This window comes from Camelus ferus, chromosome 5, assembly GCF_009834535.1.
Source record: "Camelus ferus isolate YT-003-E chromosome 5, BCGSAC_Cfer_1.0, whole genome shotgun sequence".
NCBI classification, from domain to species: domain Eukaryota; kingdom Metazoa; phylum Chordata; class Mammalia; order Artiodactyla; family Camelidae; genus Camelus; species Camelus ferus.
In genome coordinates, this window is record NC_045700.1 from 36451681 (window position 1) to 36471326 (window position 19646).

Below are 19646 nucleotides of genomic sequence, written 5' to 3' on the forward strand. Positions count from 1 at the left end.
TTAGAAATGCTCACCCAAGTCACCACAGCACAGCTGAGGAAGAATTTATTCAGATTATGAAGTTTATGCTTATTTTATCTTTTTCTCCATGTCTTTGTTAGGGGACGGATGGGTTGACAAAAGACCCCATGGAAGAGCAAGTGTGTTGTGATGCTTTCAAGATGACATGATCAATAACACAACTGGGTGAGTAACTTGAAATAGAACTTATAAAAAGCTCCCGTTAGAAAAATGACTTTTTAATGCACAGGCTGACAAAATTTTTTTTCTCTCAAATTCATCAAGATGAGTGCTTTAAATGGTGTTAGTAATCCAATTATTACGTTCAATTTCTGAGTTAGAAATAGTTGTATTCCTCTATTTTGAAGATAATTTAGTCAATTACCGAAAAAGAATAATGCAGATACTTTAAATGCCACTTGAGAACCTAGCCTTCCTTTCAAATCCAAGCACTTATGATAATCTATATCAGAAAACTGTGTGTTTAAATATAGTAATTCCCTGTTTATGATTTACATGGTTCCGAAGTTTACTTCTTTTTTCCCCTTGGCACATTAGATTTCCCATGCTGCTAGTCAATTCAGTTCTAGTAATTTGCAGAGCATTTTCTGCAATTTTTAGTCATTTCTTCCAAACACATGGTAAATATCCCAACTGTTTGCTGAGAAATGAAGCCAGAAGGCTATGCTGAGACTTTGTACTAGTTACTAATGTGGACAGTCCACCAATGCCATTTTTCTCTGTGTTTTTGCTGCATCTTACCTTCAATATTTGTGTAAGGTACACACCACCTCATCCAATTTACAGCTATTTGGCATATTTATCTTTAGGCAGCAGAGAAGTACAGGCGACTGGTTTTATGAGCACTAATACTGCCCCTCTATAAAGGGTTATTTAACTGTGCAGTCAGAAACCTCAATTTTGAAACAATGTAGGTCATTTTCAAAACAATATAAAGATCACTAGCTTATTCCATTTTGGAAATGGATTAATTTCTGTATTCTAATTTCATCTATTCAAGGTACATATCCTAGAGTGTCATAAATTATTATTTTGATTATTCCTCTCTGCCTGAGATGCATCGAGGCCGCATCTCTAAGGTGTGCAGAGCAATGTCCCTACCTTAGCAGCTGGATAATGCAGATTTTGTGATGATGGATAAACACATCCCCCCAGATGGTCCCTTTGGGAGGAATCAGTCATCTGCTTTGTTTCAAAGTTCACAAATTATTTTTTTAATGCCTCCCCAGCTAAAATAAAATCTACTTAAATATTTGAGATAACATTTTGCCATTAGAAAGAATCTGATTTTAAGGTATTCACCTCAAAAATGGCAGGTGAAAGCCAGTTAAAGGTAACAGGCCCTTCTTGTCATTTGGGGCTGAGGCAGCAGAGAATTAAGGATGATCATGTAACACCCATGTCTGAAAAGTTGGGAGTAAAGCATGAGAAGGGGAAGAGAGGGAAAATGGCCCCTAACCAGACACTGCCTGGTGTCAGAAAACCTGTGTTGCACCTCACTTTGTCCTATCTTGAAATAAGGCAATCAGATGATAGAGGACTATTTCAGCTTGGGGGTTAACATTTAGCTATTTCTTCAATTTTCTTCTCTTTTAACTCAAAAAAATAGAGCATTCTGGAGTTCTCTCCAATTGCACGTGGTAAGCAGAGATGAACTTGCCAACAGAGCTGAAGTCAAATAGAATAGTCATGACTTTAAATTGCTTATATCCCAAACCATCAAGTCTTTAGCCTTCTGGAATGCATTTACTCTTAAAAAGGAATGTGAGTGAACTAATGCCCTGGTACAAATGAGGCTGAACTCCTGAAAAGCCCTCCACAATTTCTGCCTCTCCAAAACTACGCAAAGAGAAAAAAAGCAATTTAAGATAAGTAGCACCTTCTTCTTCATTGATGGTCACGCCAGCTAGTTTGCATTTGTCAACACATTCTTCTCGGGTCTGGCCATCCGCAGACAAGTGGCATTCAATGCAGCTCCTGTGAACATTATTCAACAGAGTTGATCAGTTTGCGTTGGTGGAAAATAGCTATGTAGCTCGGATATTGCTTTAATGCTGCTACTGTGGTTCCGTCTCCAGGAGTGTCTGAGAGAGGATGTTGTGTTTTGTTACTTTCAGAAAGATGGTTGGGTGACGTCCAAGTGGAAATGCTGTATTCTAAATTCCACTCAGTAATCAATGTTCCCTGAGCCAGCCTTGGTAATAGTTACTATCCTCATTCATCTATAATGATTATTTCTGACTGGTTAGTTTAAAAAAAATTCCCAACAACAAAAATCTCAAATATTTTAGTATTTGACTTAGATTTATTTCCATTATACATTTTCCTGGGAAGGGTTTAAGCTGCTAAAATATGACTAGAGATTAGACAAAGTATGAATTTCTTAACAGAAATGATCTGTATTTTAACAAGAATTCCAAGAATTCGTATATGTCATGAATGAGTATTTTAAAGATTCACTTCTCTGTAACTCTTTTGAATGAGTCCAAGCCTTGATAAGGGTATTTTCAAAAGCTAATGATTACAGCCTGGATCCTCATTAATGCCGGCTTTTTAATAAAAGATTGCTACTTAGAGAAAAGTGTATTTCTAAGAACACAGCCAAGGAATTAAGCTACTCTAATGATGTCTATACAGCAAAGTACATTTAGACACTGAGTTAATCCTGTGCTGAAAATCACTTTACAAACAGATTGTATTTGGAATAACCCAAAACAGCAAAAGTTTTTTGCTGTGGGCACACATCATGCTGCCTCTCTCTTCCCCTGGCCAAGGAAAGATACACTCTTCTAAGTGCCAGAAACGTTTCCCACCCTAACCCATGCCTCATCAAATCTCAGCCGGAACCACACTTCCTAAACTAAGCCTTCTCTAAGTCTTATCAGTTAGTTCCCTTGGAGTGGAAGCCTCTGAACTTCTCTGTAAGAAGGGCTTAGGGGCAACACTCTATGTGGGAGTGGGGATAGAAGTCTTATCTGGAAGTGAAAGCACACTGCGTTTTTCTAGGCTGTCTATTTACTTGGAGTGGCTTTGCAGGGGGCTGCTGGAGATTGTGGAAGCCCTTAAGACCTCTTCCCCTTTGTGCACCCCATTGATGGCTGTCCAAGCTATCTGGTAGCCTTATCACTTGCCATAGAGTTCCACAGCACCCTCTCTATCCCCTATTTTCACTGTCAGCCCAGATATCATTACAGTCACTTTTAAAATGTCTGTCTTTCCCAGTAGATGCTCAGCACCTGTGGCAGCAGACACTATCTATAACTGCCTCAGTCAGTACTGCATGCCCATGGCCTAATCTGACCTCTGGCCTATGGCACATACTTAAAACTTATTTGATAAATAAGTGCATAAATAAATAAATGGAAGAATGGACTCATCTCAGAATTAACAAACACCAAGGAAATCACTCTACCTGATTCTTCAAATTCAAACTACTCTGACTATTAATTTCATGTGTTATAAACCAGATTTAAGATTGAATCATGTTCACAGAGAAGATAGAATAGAAAAACAGTAGAATACCTTGAAAGGGCATTTCACATTAAATTCTACTCAAGTAAGTCTAACCCTGTGCCCACGTTTCTCTTGGCATGTGTCTGGGCAGAGTGAGAGAGAAGTTTTGACACCTGAATAGTGAGTAGCCACTGAGTGAATATCGATAATACTGATTTTCTCACTTTGCTTACATTGGAAATGCCAATGTCACCATTTGGGGTACTAGAGTTAACAAGAATATAAACTGCTTAAGCACGTTGGCTGCATAACACAGTATACCTGCAGTGTCAGAACAGCCAATTTGGAGATTTGCTTCACTTCATCTACAGATGTTGCCCTGCTGCCATTAAGAAGTTAGCTGCTAACCAAAGAAAGTTTTTTTAACTGGAAAATTTAAAAATGTGGTGGTTTTGTTGTTGTTGTTGTTCACACTGTATAAAAGAAAGTGGAATTCACAATTGCTGTGTAGAATAACAACCAAAGAAAGGTGCCAAAGAGCATGAGTGGTAAAGAAGACACAAGGAATTGAAGGCCAAGATCATCCTTCTGCCTCTTTGCCTTTGTGAGTTTATAGATAGAAATGAATCAGTCAGGTCAGGCTACAAACTTCTAGATAAGAATGAAGCTTGTCTGTTTCCCTTTAGAAAGCACTGAATGTGAGTGTCGTCAGTCTACCCCCAGGGCATTCCTGATATGTGGCTGGTTTTGTACAGGAGAGGCTATCTGATGTTATCAGTGTGGGACATCAGCTCAGCTTCCTCATGCTAGGCTCTAGCAGAAATGTGACATTGTGGTCCTGGATAATCAGCACTGACAGGCAAGTGGGAGACTGCTGTTCCGGGCCGCCGATCACAGGGGCCTTGCGGGTTTGTGTGTTTTGATGGATGCTTGGAGACTAAAGCCAGGAAAAGCAATCTGAGGTCTGAGCTTATAAAAATGTCATTATAACTTGGATCATCATGAAACCTACAGACAAAAAGGACTGAAGAAAGAGGAGACATTACCGTTTAGAATTACAGGGATCGCCGCAGGTGGGACAGCGTTCGCAGGTCGGTCCTGAGGCTCCAGGGTTGGTGCACACACACCTGCCGCACACACAGTCCCCTCGCCCGCTGCAGAGTGCCCCGTCTTCAGAGATGCACGGGTCCGTGCTGGTTGTGCAGTTACAGTGCTCGCCTGTCCAGCCGCTCCTGCACACGCACTCACCACAGTCACAGTCGCCGTTACCTGCAAAACAAAGCTCTGGGTTTCTCAGGGCTAAAACCACTTCCAGATCTTGGGGGCCACCTAATCTCTTAGCCTTAAACACCGTCAAAGAAATTGAAGAAAAAAATGAGAAGAAAGTGAGTCGGGGGGGGGGTAGTGTAGATACATTTTATGGAACATATTTTGCTAGCTGTGTAGATGTATTCATCCGGTCTCAAATGAAGACCAGATTGATTACCTGATGTTACATCAAACAGAATTTATAACTGGATGAAATGAGATCATCCAGAAGCCAATAATAGCTACTTGGTGTGTGTGTGTGTGAGATTATGTGTGTGTACACACAGTTGACCCTTGAACAATTCAGGGGTCTCACTCCCACCCCCAAAGTCCAAAATCTGAGAATAACTTTTGATTCCCCAAAACTTAACTGTTCATGGCTTACGGTTGACTGGAAGCCTTACTGATAATATAATCAATTAACACATATTTTGTATGTTATATGTATTATGTACTGTATACTTACAATAAACTGAGCCAGAGAAATTATTATTAAGAAAACCATAAGGAAAAGAAAATACACTTACAGTACTGTATTGTATTTATCAATACTGTAAGATTATGTCATCTGTTTACAAGATGAATCGTCTGTCAGTACATATCAGTATTGCCTTATATGATGCAAAATACTGCAGATGTTATACCTATTCCCTACACTACACATCAAAAAGGAAAAGATAGTGTGAAAAAGAAATTCATATGTATTTACAGGTAGAACGAACTATTCATGCATTGATAATGAAGAAGCAAGATGATTGCTTGACAATAGCCTAGCCTATACACTAATGAGTGAATTGTTATAAAATTTTTATGGCATACAGTATTATAGTCGTATACATACTATTTTTTTTAAAAAAACCCACTTATTTGTGATGACAGGCTGATATGCAGTTTCTCCAGTTATGAGAGAGGCATACAGTAATACAATGTTTTGAAAGCAAAGATATAAAACAGTAAGAAAACTGGGGTGGGAAGGGATAAACTGGGAGTTCGAGATTTGCAGATACTAACTAATATATATAAAATAGATAAACAAGTTCATACTGTATAGCACAGGGAACTATATTCAATATCTTGTAGTAACTTATGGTGAAAAAGAATATGAAAATGAATATATGTATTTTCATGTATGACTGAAGCATTATGCTGTATACCAGAAGTTGACACAACTTCAACAAAAAATATATATATATACACAAACCAGAGACAGAAAAATCAGTTAAGAGATTGTCCCAGCAGTAGAGGCAAGAAGATATGAGGCCATGAACAGCATCAGTGGGAATGGAGAGGGAAGGGGATGAAATTCAGGGCAGGGGGTGCCAGGGTGTGAGTGCCCCAGGGTGGCAGGGGAGGGGAAGAGAGAGGATAGGATCCTCCCCAGGTGACCAGACTGGGCTATGGGCTGGATGGTGCAGCTTTCTGCTGCTCTGAAATGGAAGTAACTCATGCTGTGCTTTATCCCCAGTGCCTGGCACAGAGAGTGCAGCTTGGAGTGGGGAAGACGATGTGTTCATTTTTGGTTCTGTTGAGTTTGAGGGACCTGTGGGTGGTTGAATATGATATATGGACCTGGAGTTTGGGTTTTGGAATTCATGAGGGATAGGTGGCAGCTGAAGCTGCTGGGGCTCGGATCACCTAGGGAAAGCAGAGTGAGAAAATCCCTGGAGAGCATCAGCATTAAAATATAATCAGAGACAGGGGTCCTTATGGATAAGACAGGGTAGGAGGGGTCCTGAAGAGCTGGCTACATACTAGTGTATGAAATACTGTAAAATGCTAAATAGAGGGTTTCAGAAAATGGGCTTCTGTGTTCTTCCATAATATTTTTGGGGTGTCTGTCATACACAGGATCCTAAATTGGCATTTGATGTTCCAAACAAACAACACTTACTTACAAATTTCGTAACTGATACTTTTCTTCTGGAAGAGAAATGTGCACCGGGCATTGCCTCGCAAGTTTTGCTTTTTCGGCAACATTCCAAAGGCACGTGGAAATGGTGGTGGGTTACTATGTAGCGTGTGAGTGTCCAGACATAGAGCCAGACTGTACAGGTTTGGAGCCTGGCCCCGGTACTTCTGTGCTGGGTGAAGTTGGGGAAATTACTCAACCTTTCTGTGCCTCGGTTTCCTCATTGTTAAGGAGGGATTATTAATGGGCCTACTTCATAGGATTGTTATGAAGATTACCTGAAATAATGTAGAACAGTGTTTGGAACAGTGCCTGGCCCATGAATAAACAGTATGTAAATGTAAGTTATTACTATTACTCCTAAACACTGTCCAGTAAGAAGAGTTGAAAAGCAAAATTACCCACCAGTATTAAAACTCCTGTAATTATAGTGAAAACCAAACAGATGTAAAAGAAATTACAAGTGAGACAGGTTTCCATTTGTAGGAGACGCTGCCATGTTCACTGTAGAAAGGATTCTGGGTTTTATCTTGTAAACTTAGGTCTAGTAAGTGGTTACTTTTTTGTCATGACCTGGCCTTCATCGACATTTTAAATGAACAAGGGTTCCTCATACTTTTAAACTGTGGGATCTGTTTTGCAAATTGTCTTCAGGATCATGTCTCATTCATCCTTCTGTCTACCACTTTACCTTAACACTGTTTCTTTCCCCGAAGTGGATACTCCCTAAAAGCTGACTGGCCAGCTGTGTGGATGGATCGACAAGATAGCCTTAGGGAGATAACATTGTTGGATTCTGATTGCTCCTGGTGTGTGTGTACAGTAATTTAGTACATATTTTATACACACACACACACAAACACACACACACATACACACACACTAAAAAGACATACACTTCGCTAATGAAAGATGAGTTGAAATTTATCAGATCCATCACATTAAGACATATTCCAATGGCATTTCATAACCTGTTTAATTTGTAATTGAACTAATTAATTCAAAGCTAAGAATAGTTAGGTGGTTTAGGCCAAAACCATTTATTTAAGTTTTCTATGTAAGCTATCCTCTAAACTACAATTGCTTTTTGTTTCTTCTTCAACAAAAGGGGAAACTTACTTTCATGATAAGGAGAGATTTTTATATTGAAGTTTATTCTGAAAAATTCATACGGTGTATAAATATTGTCAAATGAAATGTCCATGTCCAGAGGCTTTGAAAATGCCCAACTGCTATCACTGCACATAAGAATTACTTGGAAGAAATTTTAGAAAACCTTTCCAAGAGTGCCTTTCAGAATTTAGAAACCCTCCTTTCTGTGTGGGCTTTCCAGAACCATCAACAGGTCACAAAAGTTGTTAACTGATATCCACAAACAGCTAATTATCTGAAGTACCTGTTCATACAAAAACAACAACAACAACAACAACAGCAAAACTTTCACAATGGCTTCATGTAGAAGCAAGATGATAACCAATGATCAAGAAAAATGGATCAGGCTCTTTTTACAGGGCTAGAGCTTCCTGGAATGCCATTGACTGATAACTGTAAGGGCACAATGGCAGGAAGTTTTTTCTGTCATGCCATCTGCCTGTTAGAATTTTCAGTCAAAATTTAAAAGGCTAATGGAATTTGGGCAAGGGAAAAATATCAGTGGAGCCCTGTATCTGTGAGCATTTATAGATGGATGGAAGGAGGTGCAAGAAAAGAACATGGTGACAATAGCCCTTCAGGGAAGCTGCACACTGCAGAGTATATTAGTTGTAAAATAAGTGAGAGTTACCCAAGAAGTGATGCTGTAGCACAGTCAGCCTTGGTTGCAAACAACAGCAACGACAGAGTGTGTTCACAAAGCCAGATACAATTTTATCCTCCTACTAAGCACAATGCCAGGCACATAGTGAGTGCTCCATTACTCTCTGTTGAATGACTCTACTTTTATTATACCCTTTAAAAGAGAAAGTTACTAATAACAAAGTAACATCCTTTGAGATGTTACTAAACACAAAATAGCTTTTGAGAAACAGTCATGGTTGACGATCGGGAAATACCCCAATGTATGAAGGAAATGGGCATTGGTGAAGTTTTCTGAGTCCAGCTGAAGAAATAATTGTACTTTCTAAATAGAATTTCTTTAGCAATCACCGAATCTGATACAAAGAGAGGCACTATTGTCAGGCCCATCTGAACTGCAACGCACAGATCAAGGCAACTCCTTTTGAGCTCATGCTTTCACGTTCATGAGACAAAATAAAGTGAAAGACCATCAAGAAACCAGAAGAGCTGTGTTGCTGAACACAGCCCACCAGGTTACACAGCCTTAGATCTCTCTGACCTCAGATTTAAAGGGCAAAACATAGGTGGGGTTGGTATTGCTGCTATCTTGTATTCGATTACACTTAGGATTTTTTTTTTTTTGAAAGGCAACTGCCAATGTCTTGAGCACATATTTCATTACAGATTTCTATTAGAAATGCAATCTGGGGTTCTGCTGAATATCTGTTTTCTAAGGCTTGGTGACGGCTTCTGGTTTCAGACTGTCCTGTCTGCCTCCTGTGAAAAGAGGAGCAATGTGGTTTGGAAACACATCCATGCGAGAAGGAAATACACCTTTGAGTGAAAGGGGAGAGAAATGTGTCTCAATCTGGACAGACCCTAAACTTTTACTCTCTTTGGGGGAAGAAAGAAGGCAGCCTCAGAGGAATCTATTGGCAGCAACAGCTTCAGCGAAGCAATGAAACGGAGGTGCCCTTCTAAGGGAATCAAATGACTTTTCAAAGAGCTTGGGATTCTTTGAGGCTTCCTTTCTCGGGTCTTTTCCCCTGAAAATCAGTCTCTTTTATATGTTCCTGACACTGTGGTTTGAAAACATAACTTGCTTAGTTTTCTCTAAAGATAATGGCTTTCTGTTTTGAAAAGCTGTCTGCTCACACATAGTGAAAAAGGAAGACATGAGGTCTTGGTTTCAGCCATCAGTTAATAGTTCAACTGTAACACAAATCTGTATCATTTTAAAGTATATTAACACATTTGTAATTCTTGTCTGACTAGACTGTCCTTAAATATATATTTATATCTCTTAGGATGGTTTTATAATAGTCACTTTATATGTAATATATTCTTAAACTATAGTGATCTTATATTTGCAAAGGATATTAAAACATAAATCTCTCTGCTATTTAAAATTTTTCCCAATTTCAAAAAATTTCAAGAGATTTTTCATTTCTACCCTTTCCATAGCCTTCTTCATATATGTCCTTATTCATCTTTATTATACCTGGCACCTAACCTAGTATCTGTCATATAACAGATGTTTAATAAATATGTATGGGATGAATGAAGTTCCTGAAAGTCCATCTGGTATTTCTGTGTTCCTTGTCCTTTGCGGTACGCTCCTTAAGCAGCCTAGCTTTTTATCTTTCCAAAGTAATAGGCATTTAAGAGTTGGATCAGATACCAGGGGCCTGATCCAGAAAAGTCTGGAAGATAGTGGAGTTCTGATTACATGCAATTCTGTGGAGTCTGGGTAATAACCAAAGGCAAAGCATTTCCATCTTTTACCTACTTGCTCTTAGGAAAATAATAATAGAGATGTAAGTTCAGTTGGCAGAGATCTCCCCTCTAGGGGATGTCAGAGCCAGAAAAAATACAAGAGAAGATTAGTTACCTTAGGTCTAAAGGTGAACCCACTCAGCTGATCAGCTCATTTATTGAGCACCTACTGTGCCCAGGTAGTTGTGGAAGGCACAAAGGATGCACAGCCCTCCTTGATACCTGCACAGTCGCAGTGTAAGGTGAATCTGGACATAGCTTACCTCCACAGAGCAGCCCTTTGTGTCTCACGCAGGAGAAATTGTCACACTGGCAGTAAGGCCCATAAATGTTTCCATAGGGAGACAAGTGGCAGATGCACTGCCCACAGTAGCAGTCACCTCTTCCGCTGCACGAGGGATGTTCCGGGGCCTCCTTGCAGGAGTCTGTGCTCAGAGTGTCCTCCCCGCACTCGCAGCGAGGACCCATGTGGCCGGGGTTGCAGACACACACCCCACACTGGAAGGAGCCATTCCCACTGTTGCATTTGGAGCTGTTCACTTCCACTTCCTTCTGACAGTCACAGCTGCATTCTGGACTGACAAGTATTTCTAGGGCATCCCCCAGCCCCACGGGTTTTATGATAATGTTCCTGCTTCTTCTCTCACAGTTTGGTATACTCACGGTCACGCTGAATGAAGCCTGGAAAAGAAAATACTAATTATCTTCTTCCAGCCACCAAAATGCCTAGGAGGAAACAAAGCTGTGTGGGGATCAGGTTTGCCAAAAGCATCTATTAGAGAATCTTTGAAAATCGCTTTTGAAATTCTTGAAAGAAGTCCAACTTCAGTGCACCAAGGTAACTTTGGACTGATGACCTGAACGTTTTTTCAGATGATCTATTGGCCATCTACTTACTGTGTCTCCCACCTTCATGTGAGAGCATTTCTTTTGGTGTGGAACGGGGGTGCTGTTGTTGCAGATGGCTGTGAATGACAGGTTGAGTCCTTCTGTGTCTCCTAACACTTCCAGCTCCACCTCGGACCGCAGTTCCTTCAGTTAAGACATAAAGAGTTGAATGAAGTCACAACCAAAAAATAGAACCAGAAAAGAAGAATCTGTGATTCATGTTCATTAAACAACAAATGAATAAAATTAAATTGGGTCTAAAAGAAATTCACCATGTCACCAATCAAGCAGGAAAGCAAGCAATACACACACACACTTCACCGTATTTTATCGAATCTAAGACGCCATCAATGATAAGAGACACCATTATCTTATGACAATTAAGCTATGACAGAATACCTCAGGTTTGTTTTGCACAACATATGAATCAATCCCATCAGTCTATCATTGCTTTAAAAACTATTTTATCCATTCTGAGGGTTTGGCAAACTTCTCCATTCCTGAATTGTATTGCTTGGCACATTAAAGACAATTCTTTTGCTGGCATCTCAGTAAATAAATATATAATAGTTTCCTTTATTTGTATCTTAAGTACCATCATTTTTGGGTCCCATAAAGCAGCTGGTTGTTGCTTTGTAAGGAATTCAGAATTGAGTCATTCCTCCAACAATGAATGTCTGTTTCACTGATGTCAGTATTTGCTTCCCTGTTGTTCTATTTGGGTATATTTCTGCATATACAATAACTTTCCATTTCAATACCGAATCCTAGTACAAACTTGGAAGATATTTAAAAATGGCAGTTATACTCAACACTTACAATACCAACTGTGCACTTAGTGAACTGAAGTGCCAATAACATACACAGTTACTGCCAAGTTTATACATGTTCAGGCAGTGAAATCTACATTATGACTTCACTCTACTGAAAGCATCAGTAAGACATGATTAATTATAAAATGTATCCCAATTTTAGAGATGTTAAAATGTGGGAGAAACTGTGCCTTGAAATCAATGCTGGAATTTATAGAGTCCCTATCATACATTCAGTATAGAGCTAGATCTGGGGGAATGAGTACAAGACTGGATTTCTGCCCTCAAGTTGATCACCTTCCTGGAAAAAGCCAAGATGGAACCAAGTAAAGCATTTAACATACAATGTCAGTTAATATACCATTAAATTAGAAAAAAAAAGTGTAATACATAAGGGTTTGAGAGAGTTCAGAAAAGAGGGCGGTCAGTGAAGGTAGAAGTATTAGAAGACAGTCCTTAGGGGCTGGTTTGGATTGAGATGTGTGGAGTGAATGGCAGTGGTATTTTCGGAGAGGGGACTAGCAGAGAGAAAGCCCAGTGCCAGGAGTGGTATAGAGTGGAGATAAGAGGGGCTCAGACCAAGCCTGCAGCCCTACTGTCCTGAGAGACACAAGGCAACAAAGAGCCCTGAGGCTGGCAGAGATGAGTTCAGACCTGTGGGAAACATTTCCTGAAGCTTTTAAGCAGGTGCCCAATTGACTAGAAAACACAGCTGCGGGAAGGTGGTCTGGAAGGCTTGTGCAGGATAGGCTAGAAGTGGGGGTAGGAAGATGAATCAAGGAACAGGTGTGTTGCTGCATTCTCCCTGGCCCGAGGCGTGAGGATCAGGGACTAGGGGGTGGGGCTGGTGTACACAATGAAGGTGGAAGAGAGGAAGACTTGGTCTGGGGGCACGTGGGGTGTGGCAGAGGGGGAGGTGAAGGCAATGTTTTCCAGGAGGAAGAATGTTAAGGAAAGAGGAAGAGCTGTCTGTCTGGGCGAAAGCTAATGTTATTCTTCAGACTTTCTTTACTCCTCTTTCTTTTAGCAAAGAAAAGTCTGTATTTGGGGGACAAAACCAAATTACTTTTTAAAAAACAGAATAAAAACAAACTGTAAAATATTAAGAATTAAGTTACACTTCATCTAAAAGGATTTAAGTCCCTATACCCATTTCCTTAATAGAATTTTAAAGGCATATTCAGCTTCTCATTTTCCTGAAGTATGATTTTGTCAACTGCATGGTAAGATGACCCTGCCTTCCTCCTACTTCTAAGTTGCTGACTGTAAACTCTAAGTCACTTCTCTTCCCTGCCTTTTAATTTGCCCTTCTTCCGTAGATGGACACAGATCCACTTTTCAGAATGTGGTCTTCATCAGAGATGGAAGTGTCATTTCTCAGTCCTGAAGATGATGCCCAACATGTCTTATGATTTCAAATTCTGCCAATTTAGCATTAGAATTTACTCTTTAAAACTGTTTTATTGCAAGTAGTTACATTATCAGTTTATTCATTCAGAAAATACTTCCTGGGTGTCCATTTTGTACCAGACACTGTTCTTGGTGCTTGGGAAGCAAAAACCACTAAAATGGCTGAGCCCTTGACTGAGTTTACAATCCAGTGTGGGAACACAGAGAGGAAACCACATAATAAATATGAAAATTACATAGCACCCAGAAGGTGATGAATGCTATGGAAAAAAGTTAAGGTGAAATAATGAAGATTAAGAGATTGTGGGCAGGGGGTACAGGCTGCAATTCTTAAAAAGTAGAGTGGGATTCATTAAGAAGGTGACATTTCAAGAAAGTGAGGGGAAATTAGCCATGCTGGTTTGTGTGAAAAGAGTGTAGCCCTAGGGCAGGACCATGTCTGGCTGGCATTTTCTGGGAACAGAACAGTGAGGAGGGCAGGGTTGCTGTACTGAAGCAGAGAGTGTTAGAGGAGAGTAACAGGGGTGAAGTCAGAGGTAACAGGCTGGAGGGGAACAGATCTGGTAGGGTCCCAGTAGGCCATTGTAAAGAATTTGGCTTTTATCATCAAAAAGCTTACAAATAACAAGTGCTGGAGAGAGTGTGGAGAAAAGGGAACCCTCCTACACTGTTGGTGAGAATGTAAAGTGCTGCAGCCACTATGGAGGACAGTACGGAGGTTCCTTAAAAAACTAAAAATAGACTTACCATATAATCCAACAATCCTACTCTTGGGCACATATCCAGAAAAGATGAAAACTAATTTGAAAATATATATGCACCCCAATGTACATAGAAACACTATTTACAACAGCCAAGACATGGGAGCAACCTAAATGTCCATCGACAGATGATTGGATAAAGAAGACGTGGGGTGTGTGTGTGTATATATATACTACTCAGCCTAAAAAAGCCTAAAATAATGCCACTTGTGTCAACATGGATGAATCTAGAAATGATCATACTGACTGAAGTCAGACAGAGAAAGACAAATACGTGAAATCGCTTATATGTGGAATCTAAAAAAATAATGCAAAGGAACTTATTTACAAAAACAGGAATAGACTCAGACATATAAAACACTTGGTTACCAAAGGGGAAGGGGGGGAGGGATAAATTACAAGCATGGGATTAACAGATACACACTAATATGTATTAAATAGATAAGCAACAAGGATTTATTGTATAACACAGGGAACTATATTCAATATCACGTACTATCCTATGATGGAAAAGAATCTGAAAATGTATATATACGTATATCTCAATCACTTTGCTTACACCTGAAACTAGCACAATATTGTAAATCAACTATACTTCAATTAAAAAAAAGAATTCGGTTTTTACTCTACATAAATTGAGAAAAAAACTAGGACTATTTACAAAAGAGTGATAGGAGTTGACAATATTTTAAAAGAAAATTCTAGCTGTTTTGTTGAATACAAGAGTGATAGGAGTTGACAATATTTTAAAAGAAAATTCTAGCTGTTTTGTTGAATACAGAACATAGGAAAAACAGCACTTAGGAGGCTTTTTCAATAATTCAGTGAATGAAGATGGTGGCTCCAACTAAGATGAGGACACTGGAGGCAGTGACTAGATCAAATTCTAAATAAATTTGAGAACACAGCCAATAAAATTTTCTGATGGACTAAATGTACAGTGTAAGAGAAAAAGGAGAGTCAAGGATCATTCCAAGCTTTTTGGCCAAGCAAATGAAGGATGGAATTACCATCAGTCGAGAAGCAAAAAACTATTGGCAAAGTATGTTTGGGAGAATCCAGGTTATTCTCCTGAATTGCCACCTAACATATCAACCAACTCCTAGATAGCTCCACTTGAATGTCTGCTAGAGAAATATAATATGGTTGCTGGGCAGCACCAAGGGTCTGCTTGAGGTCCATGATCATGAATTTAAAGTGAGAGCAGGTAGCATAATTGTATGTTTTTCCCATTCCCATTCAGCTTTGCAGAGTGAGTGGACAGTTGAATTTTAACAGAACCACAGTTGGCCAACAACCTCAAAGGACTGATAAGGTGAAGGGGAGTTGAGAGTGTGTCTAAGGAGTGATCACAATGATTGAATGTAAGCTGGGGGGTCCAGGTGAGAGAGGTCATCAAGGGGATGAGGAGCTGTAAAGAGGGGGTAGGGTCAATTAATTGGAGATCTTAATGAGTTGGAAGAAATATTAGAGGAACTAGTAGGAGTGAGCTGAAAAAATTGGAAGTGGTGATCAGAGAATGGATTGCACACAATTGAGATTATGAAGGAGTTTATTGGCAATGATAAGGTTTAAGGTATGACAAGAGAGTGAAGGTATGAGAAGGTAATTAAATGGGAAGGGAACAAGATCATTTTAGAAGCAGAGTTCAAGAAACTGAGAGAGGCTAGGATATGGGAAGGATACACACACACACACACACACACACACACACACACACACACACACACTTAGGCTGAAATCATCCAGAATTAAGACAGGAGCGGTATTGGAGTCAGTGTCACAGTGAACTAAATGAGAAAAGAGGGATATGACCTGAAAGGCTATAGATGACAGCAATTAGGAGTAGTGCATGACATAATCTAACCCGAATGAAGGAAATCTCAGCATCGATATAATTAGAATATCATATTGCAAATTTCACCAGAAATATTTTAATGTGAATGAAAAGGACATCACTGTTTGTTTGTATATTTCATCATATCATTCATTCATTTATTGAGCATCTACAATGAACCAGGCAAAACAAAACAAAATAAGTCACTTCCCTTCTGGAGCGTAAATGTTAGTAGAAGAGCTTACCCTTGGGAGCACTGATATTTCAGCAACTTTTATTATATGGTTAAGGAAGGAAGGAAATTAGTGACTGATGTCCAGATAAACACACTTCCAGTATTTAACTTTTTTTTAAATGTCAATATGGCACTGTAAAATACTGAGCTGAAGTTTGTAGTCACTAATTATAAACACAAATTCTTTGCCTCTGCCCCACTGTAAGTCAGAAGCATTTTATATTTTCTCTCAATATAGTCTCTTTCCTTCTCTCTTTTTATTTATATATACTTATATATATATATGTATATATATATATATTTATTTTTATATTTATATAAAAATATCCAGTCTATGGATATTTCAAAGTCCTTTGAGGATACATTTAAAAATAACAGAATAGAAAACTAATTTGAACTAGTTCCAAGATCTGTTGCATATCTCACCCAGTGAATCACAGAGTTTCAATAACTCCTTTGATAAAAGGAGAATAAACATTTCATATTTTTGAGACAGTAAAATAAAGACACAAGATTCACTTCAAATGTTTGATGCCTTGATTTCAACTACTCTGTAAATTATATGAGTGATTTGGGGCCATAAAGTGAGAGGTAAACTCTGAAAGAACAAGTGGGGGCACAAACAGGGCTGGTCAGACAGGAAGCGGCATTATTTTTGACAATTCACTGTTTTGTAATTTGCTTAATTCCTTTGAAGATGTTAGTGGCCAGCACTTTTGACAGTACGGAGTTAAAGAAAATTGAGTGTGTTCTAATTCAGTGAAGATTTGCCATGTGATTTTACTTGATTCTACACACTAAAATTTTACTGCATAAGAGGGAGGAAGGTTTTTATAGTATTTTGTTGACAAGCTTTCCTGTCTGGACAAATTTCAAGCATGAAATAGTGTGGTGATTAATTTTTGATGTAAGCTAAGAAAACTGAAGTTTCTGAAGATGTGAGTGAAAGAAACCCTCATCCTATAATTTTAATGGATCACCTGTATTTTATTATTTGAGGAAATGTATTTGAGCAAAAATAACTTGCTTTTGGCTGTTAAGGTGAGTTTCAGAATTGGTGGGGTGATGTCAAAATCACTGGGGAGGTTTTTGCAAAATATGTAGCTCTTCCTTGCCTTAAAGTTCTCCTAAGACATCTGTAAGAGGAATCTGGACACACATATTTTTAAAAAGCCTCCCAGAAGATTCTGAAATGTCAAGGAACACTGCTTCAGTTTATACTAAGTACCGGCATATAGTGCATATGGTCATTTATTTGTAATTTTAAAACATCAAAAATTAGAATTTCATTCACTTATTATGTAACTGCTGTTTAGAGCAACTATTAGAGCTTTATTGCTTTTTAAAAATTTATTTGTTCATTCCTGTCCTAATTAGAGCTTCATCTTCATCTTTGTGTGTATGTGTGTGTAGGTGTGTGGGTACTCTTTTCTTTTTAAGTAAAAGCAAAGTGGGGGGGGGTGATAATGATATTTAGGAACCAAATGTTTTTTTAAAGTTGGCAACTATCAACCGTTGATTGAGTTATGAAATGAAAATAAAGAAAACGTAGCAACCCAGTAGGTATGTATCTTAAAGAAAAATTCTCTCCTCAGGCACTAATTTACAAAGTCAGGCCAAAAAAAAAAAAACAAAAAACATAAAACTAATGGAAAATTTCCCTGGTTCCCAAAGCAGAGACTCTACAAAGTGTTCCTGGTGTGCTTTGGTGTTTTTCCCTTGAGGTATGATGTAGTCTCATTAAGCCTGTGGAGTTAGTTCTCACAGCTCTGTTACTCATTGGCAATTTAAACCACTTTTTTTCAGGCAGAGAGGTGTGGAGCTTAATTGTATGACTCATGAAGCCTTTTCAGTAGAATTAAAATTTTGCAGGTGACAGCACTGCTGTTAGTTATTGCTGTTCAAAACAACCTCAACTTTATGATCAGGTTTATGATTTTTCTACCTTCTGCCCCACCTTCCAGGAAGAATATCTGCAAATAAAGTGAACGAAATTTATGTTTTGGCTACATTAATGCAGAGAGATTTTCTTTGGATAAGCACTGCCTCTACCAAAAAAAAAAAAAAAAAAAAAAGAGGAGCACATTTAATTGCCTAAAACATATCTTAGTTTTTAAATACCAAAAAATACAAAAAAAAAAAAAAAAAGTCAACTGTAAAATACCATACTTCATAAGCCGAGATGATCAGCTGGAGAATGTTTCCTGAGTCCTTCTGAAGTACTCCTACTGTAGCTCCAGGAATGAGTTTTGCATAATTCTGTAAACAAATGAGAGTAAGTCAATCTTTGCTCACTTGTAATTGAGAAGCATTAAATGTGGGGTTCAACCTGCTGGATGAGATGGCCTCTGTTTAACTGGCCAGGAGAAACAGGCTCCTCATAATAAATGGGTGTTTCTCCTGAAATTGTAGCTCGGCCTTGTGCTGCTTCCTGCACTCAAGTGGGAAATGAAATGGTCAGAGTCACCGCTGGAGAAATCTAGTGTCTGTGGTTGCCTTAGTCTAGGGCTGTCATTTATATCACGACTGGAGTCAAGTCTCAAATAGAAATAACACTTAGATAATATCTTCCAGTCATGGAACATCCTTTGTCCAAAAGTTCTGAGCATACCACTAGGAACGGTCTTTTATCTTTTGTGGCATTGCAGAAACCAAGGTTTGGTGCATGAGAGTCCCTAACTGTCATCAGGTCACCCTACAAGTCATTCAGTCCAGAGATCTTAATTGTCAGTCACTTGCTTGGTGAAGCAAAGGAGTGAATTGTTTGGATGCTTGCTGTTAACTCCCCTTTTCCTAGTGGTAATGACTACTCTTTTAGGAATGTCAGCATGGTACTGGCGTTGATTGGAATCACTCCCCACTCATTACAATTGACTGAATCAGAGCCTAGTTCTGAACCATCTGCATTCTCCCCCTGCACTCCTTCCCCTGAGATGTTGTTCCCATCAGAGAAGAACTCACAGTATTAGTCCATCCCTTCAGGTATCAAACATGGCCAAGGAGTGAAGCATTGCAAAGAAGGCAATTTTCTAGACAGCTGAAAATTAGCCCTTCCTTAAGTTTTATGTTTTAAAACTTTATTTGCAAACAAGAACTCTTCTAAAGTGTATAGTACACACACATTCTTGTCTTCTTAAATAAAGACATTCAAGCATAACGACTTATTTTTTGAAGTAGTCACACTTACCAATATTAACTATAACTCTATACTCATCAAATCTTCTAAAATCTACAGATAGATCACACCCATACCAAATGAACCCCAACTGCTATGCTTTTGTTTTATTTGTTTTTAAAATAGTTTCTATCTTCCTTGTTAAGCTGTAAGGTGTCATTTGCCTATCAGTTCACTCATGTATTCATTTCTTTTTGCATTCAGCAACATCTATTAAGCAGGCTTCATGTGCTGTGCTACATCAGGAGGAGACAATCACTTGTTTTGCTCGTCTAAGTTGCTGTG

General features: G+C 38.9%; 1 protein-coding gene across 4 annotated transcripts in view; it reads right to left on the reverse strand.

Moving 5' to 3' along the window:
* The window catches only part of ITGB6 (integrin subunit beta 6), a 116055-nt gene that overhangs the window by 16064 nt on the left and 80345 nt on the right, over window positions 1–19646 (reverse strand). For all 4 annotated transcript variants that reach the window (XR_004319889.1, XR_004319888.1, XM_006176796.3 and 1 more), the window contains 5 exons: window positions 18356–18445; window positions 11141–11275; window positions 10507–10924; window positions 4521–4743; window positions 1901–1998 (listed from right to left, as the gene is read on the reverse strand). Coding sequence is in view for 2 of the 4 variants with exons in the window: in XM_006176796.3 (XP_006176858.1) it covers window positions 1901–1998; window positions 4521–4743; window positions 10507–10924; window positions 11141–11275; window positions 18356–18445 (964 nt within the window). In the remaining 2 variants the exon portion in view is untranslated. The remainder of the gene's footprint in view (window positions 1–1900; window positions 1999–4520; window positions 4744–10506; window positions 10925–11140; window positions 11276–18355; window positions 18446–19646) is intronic.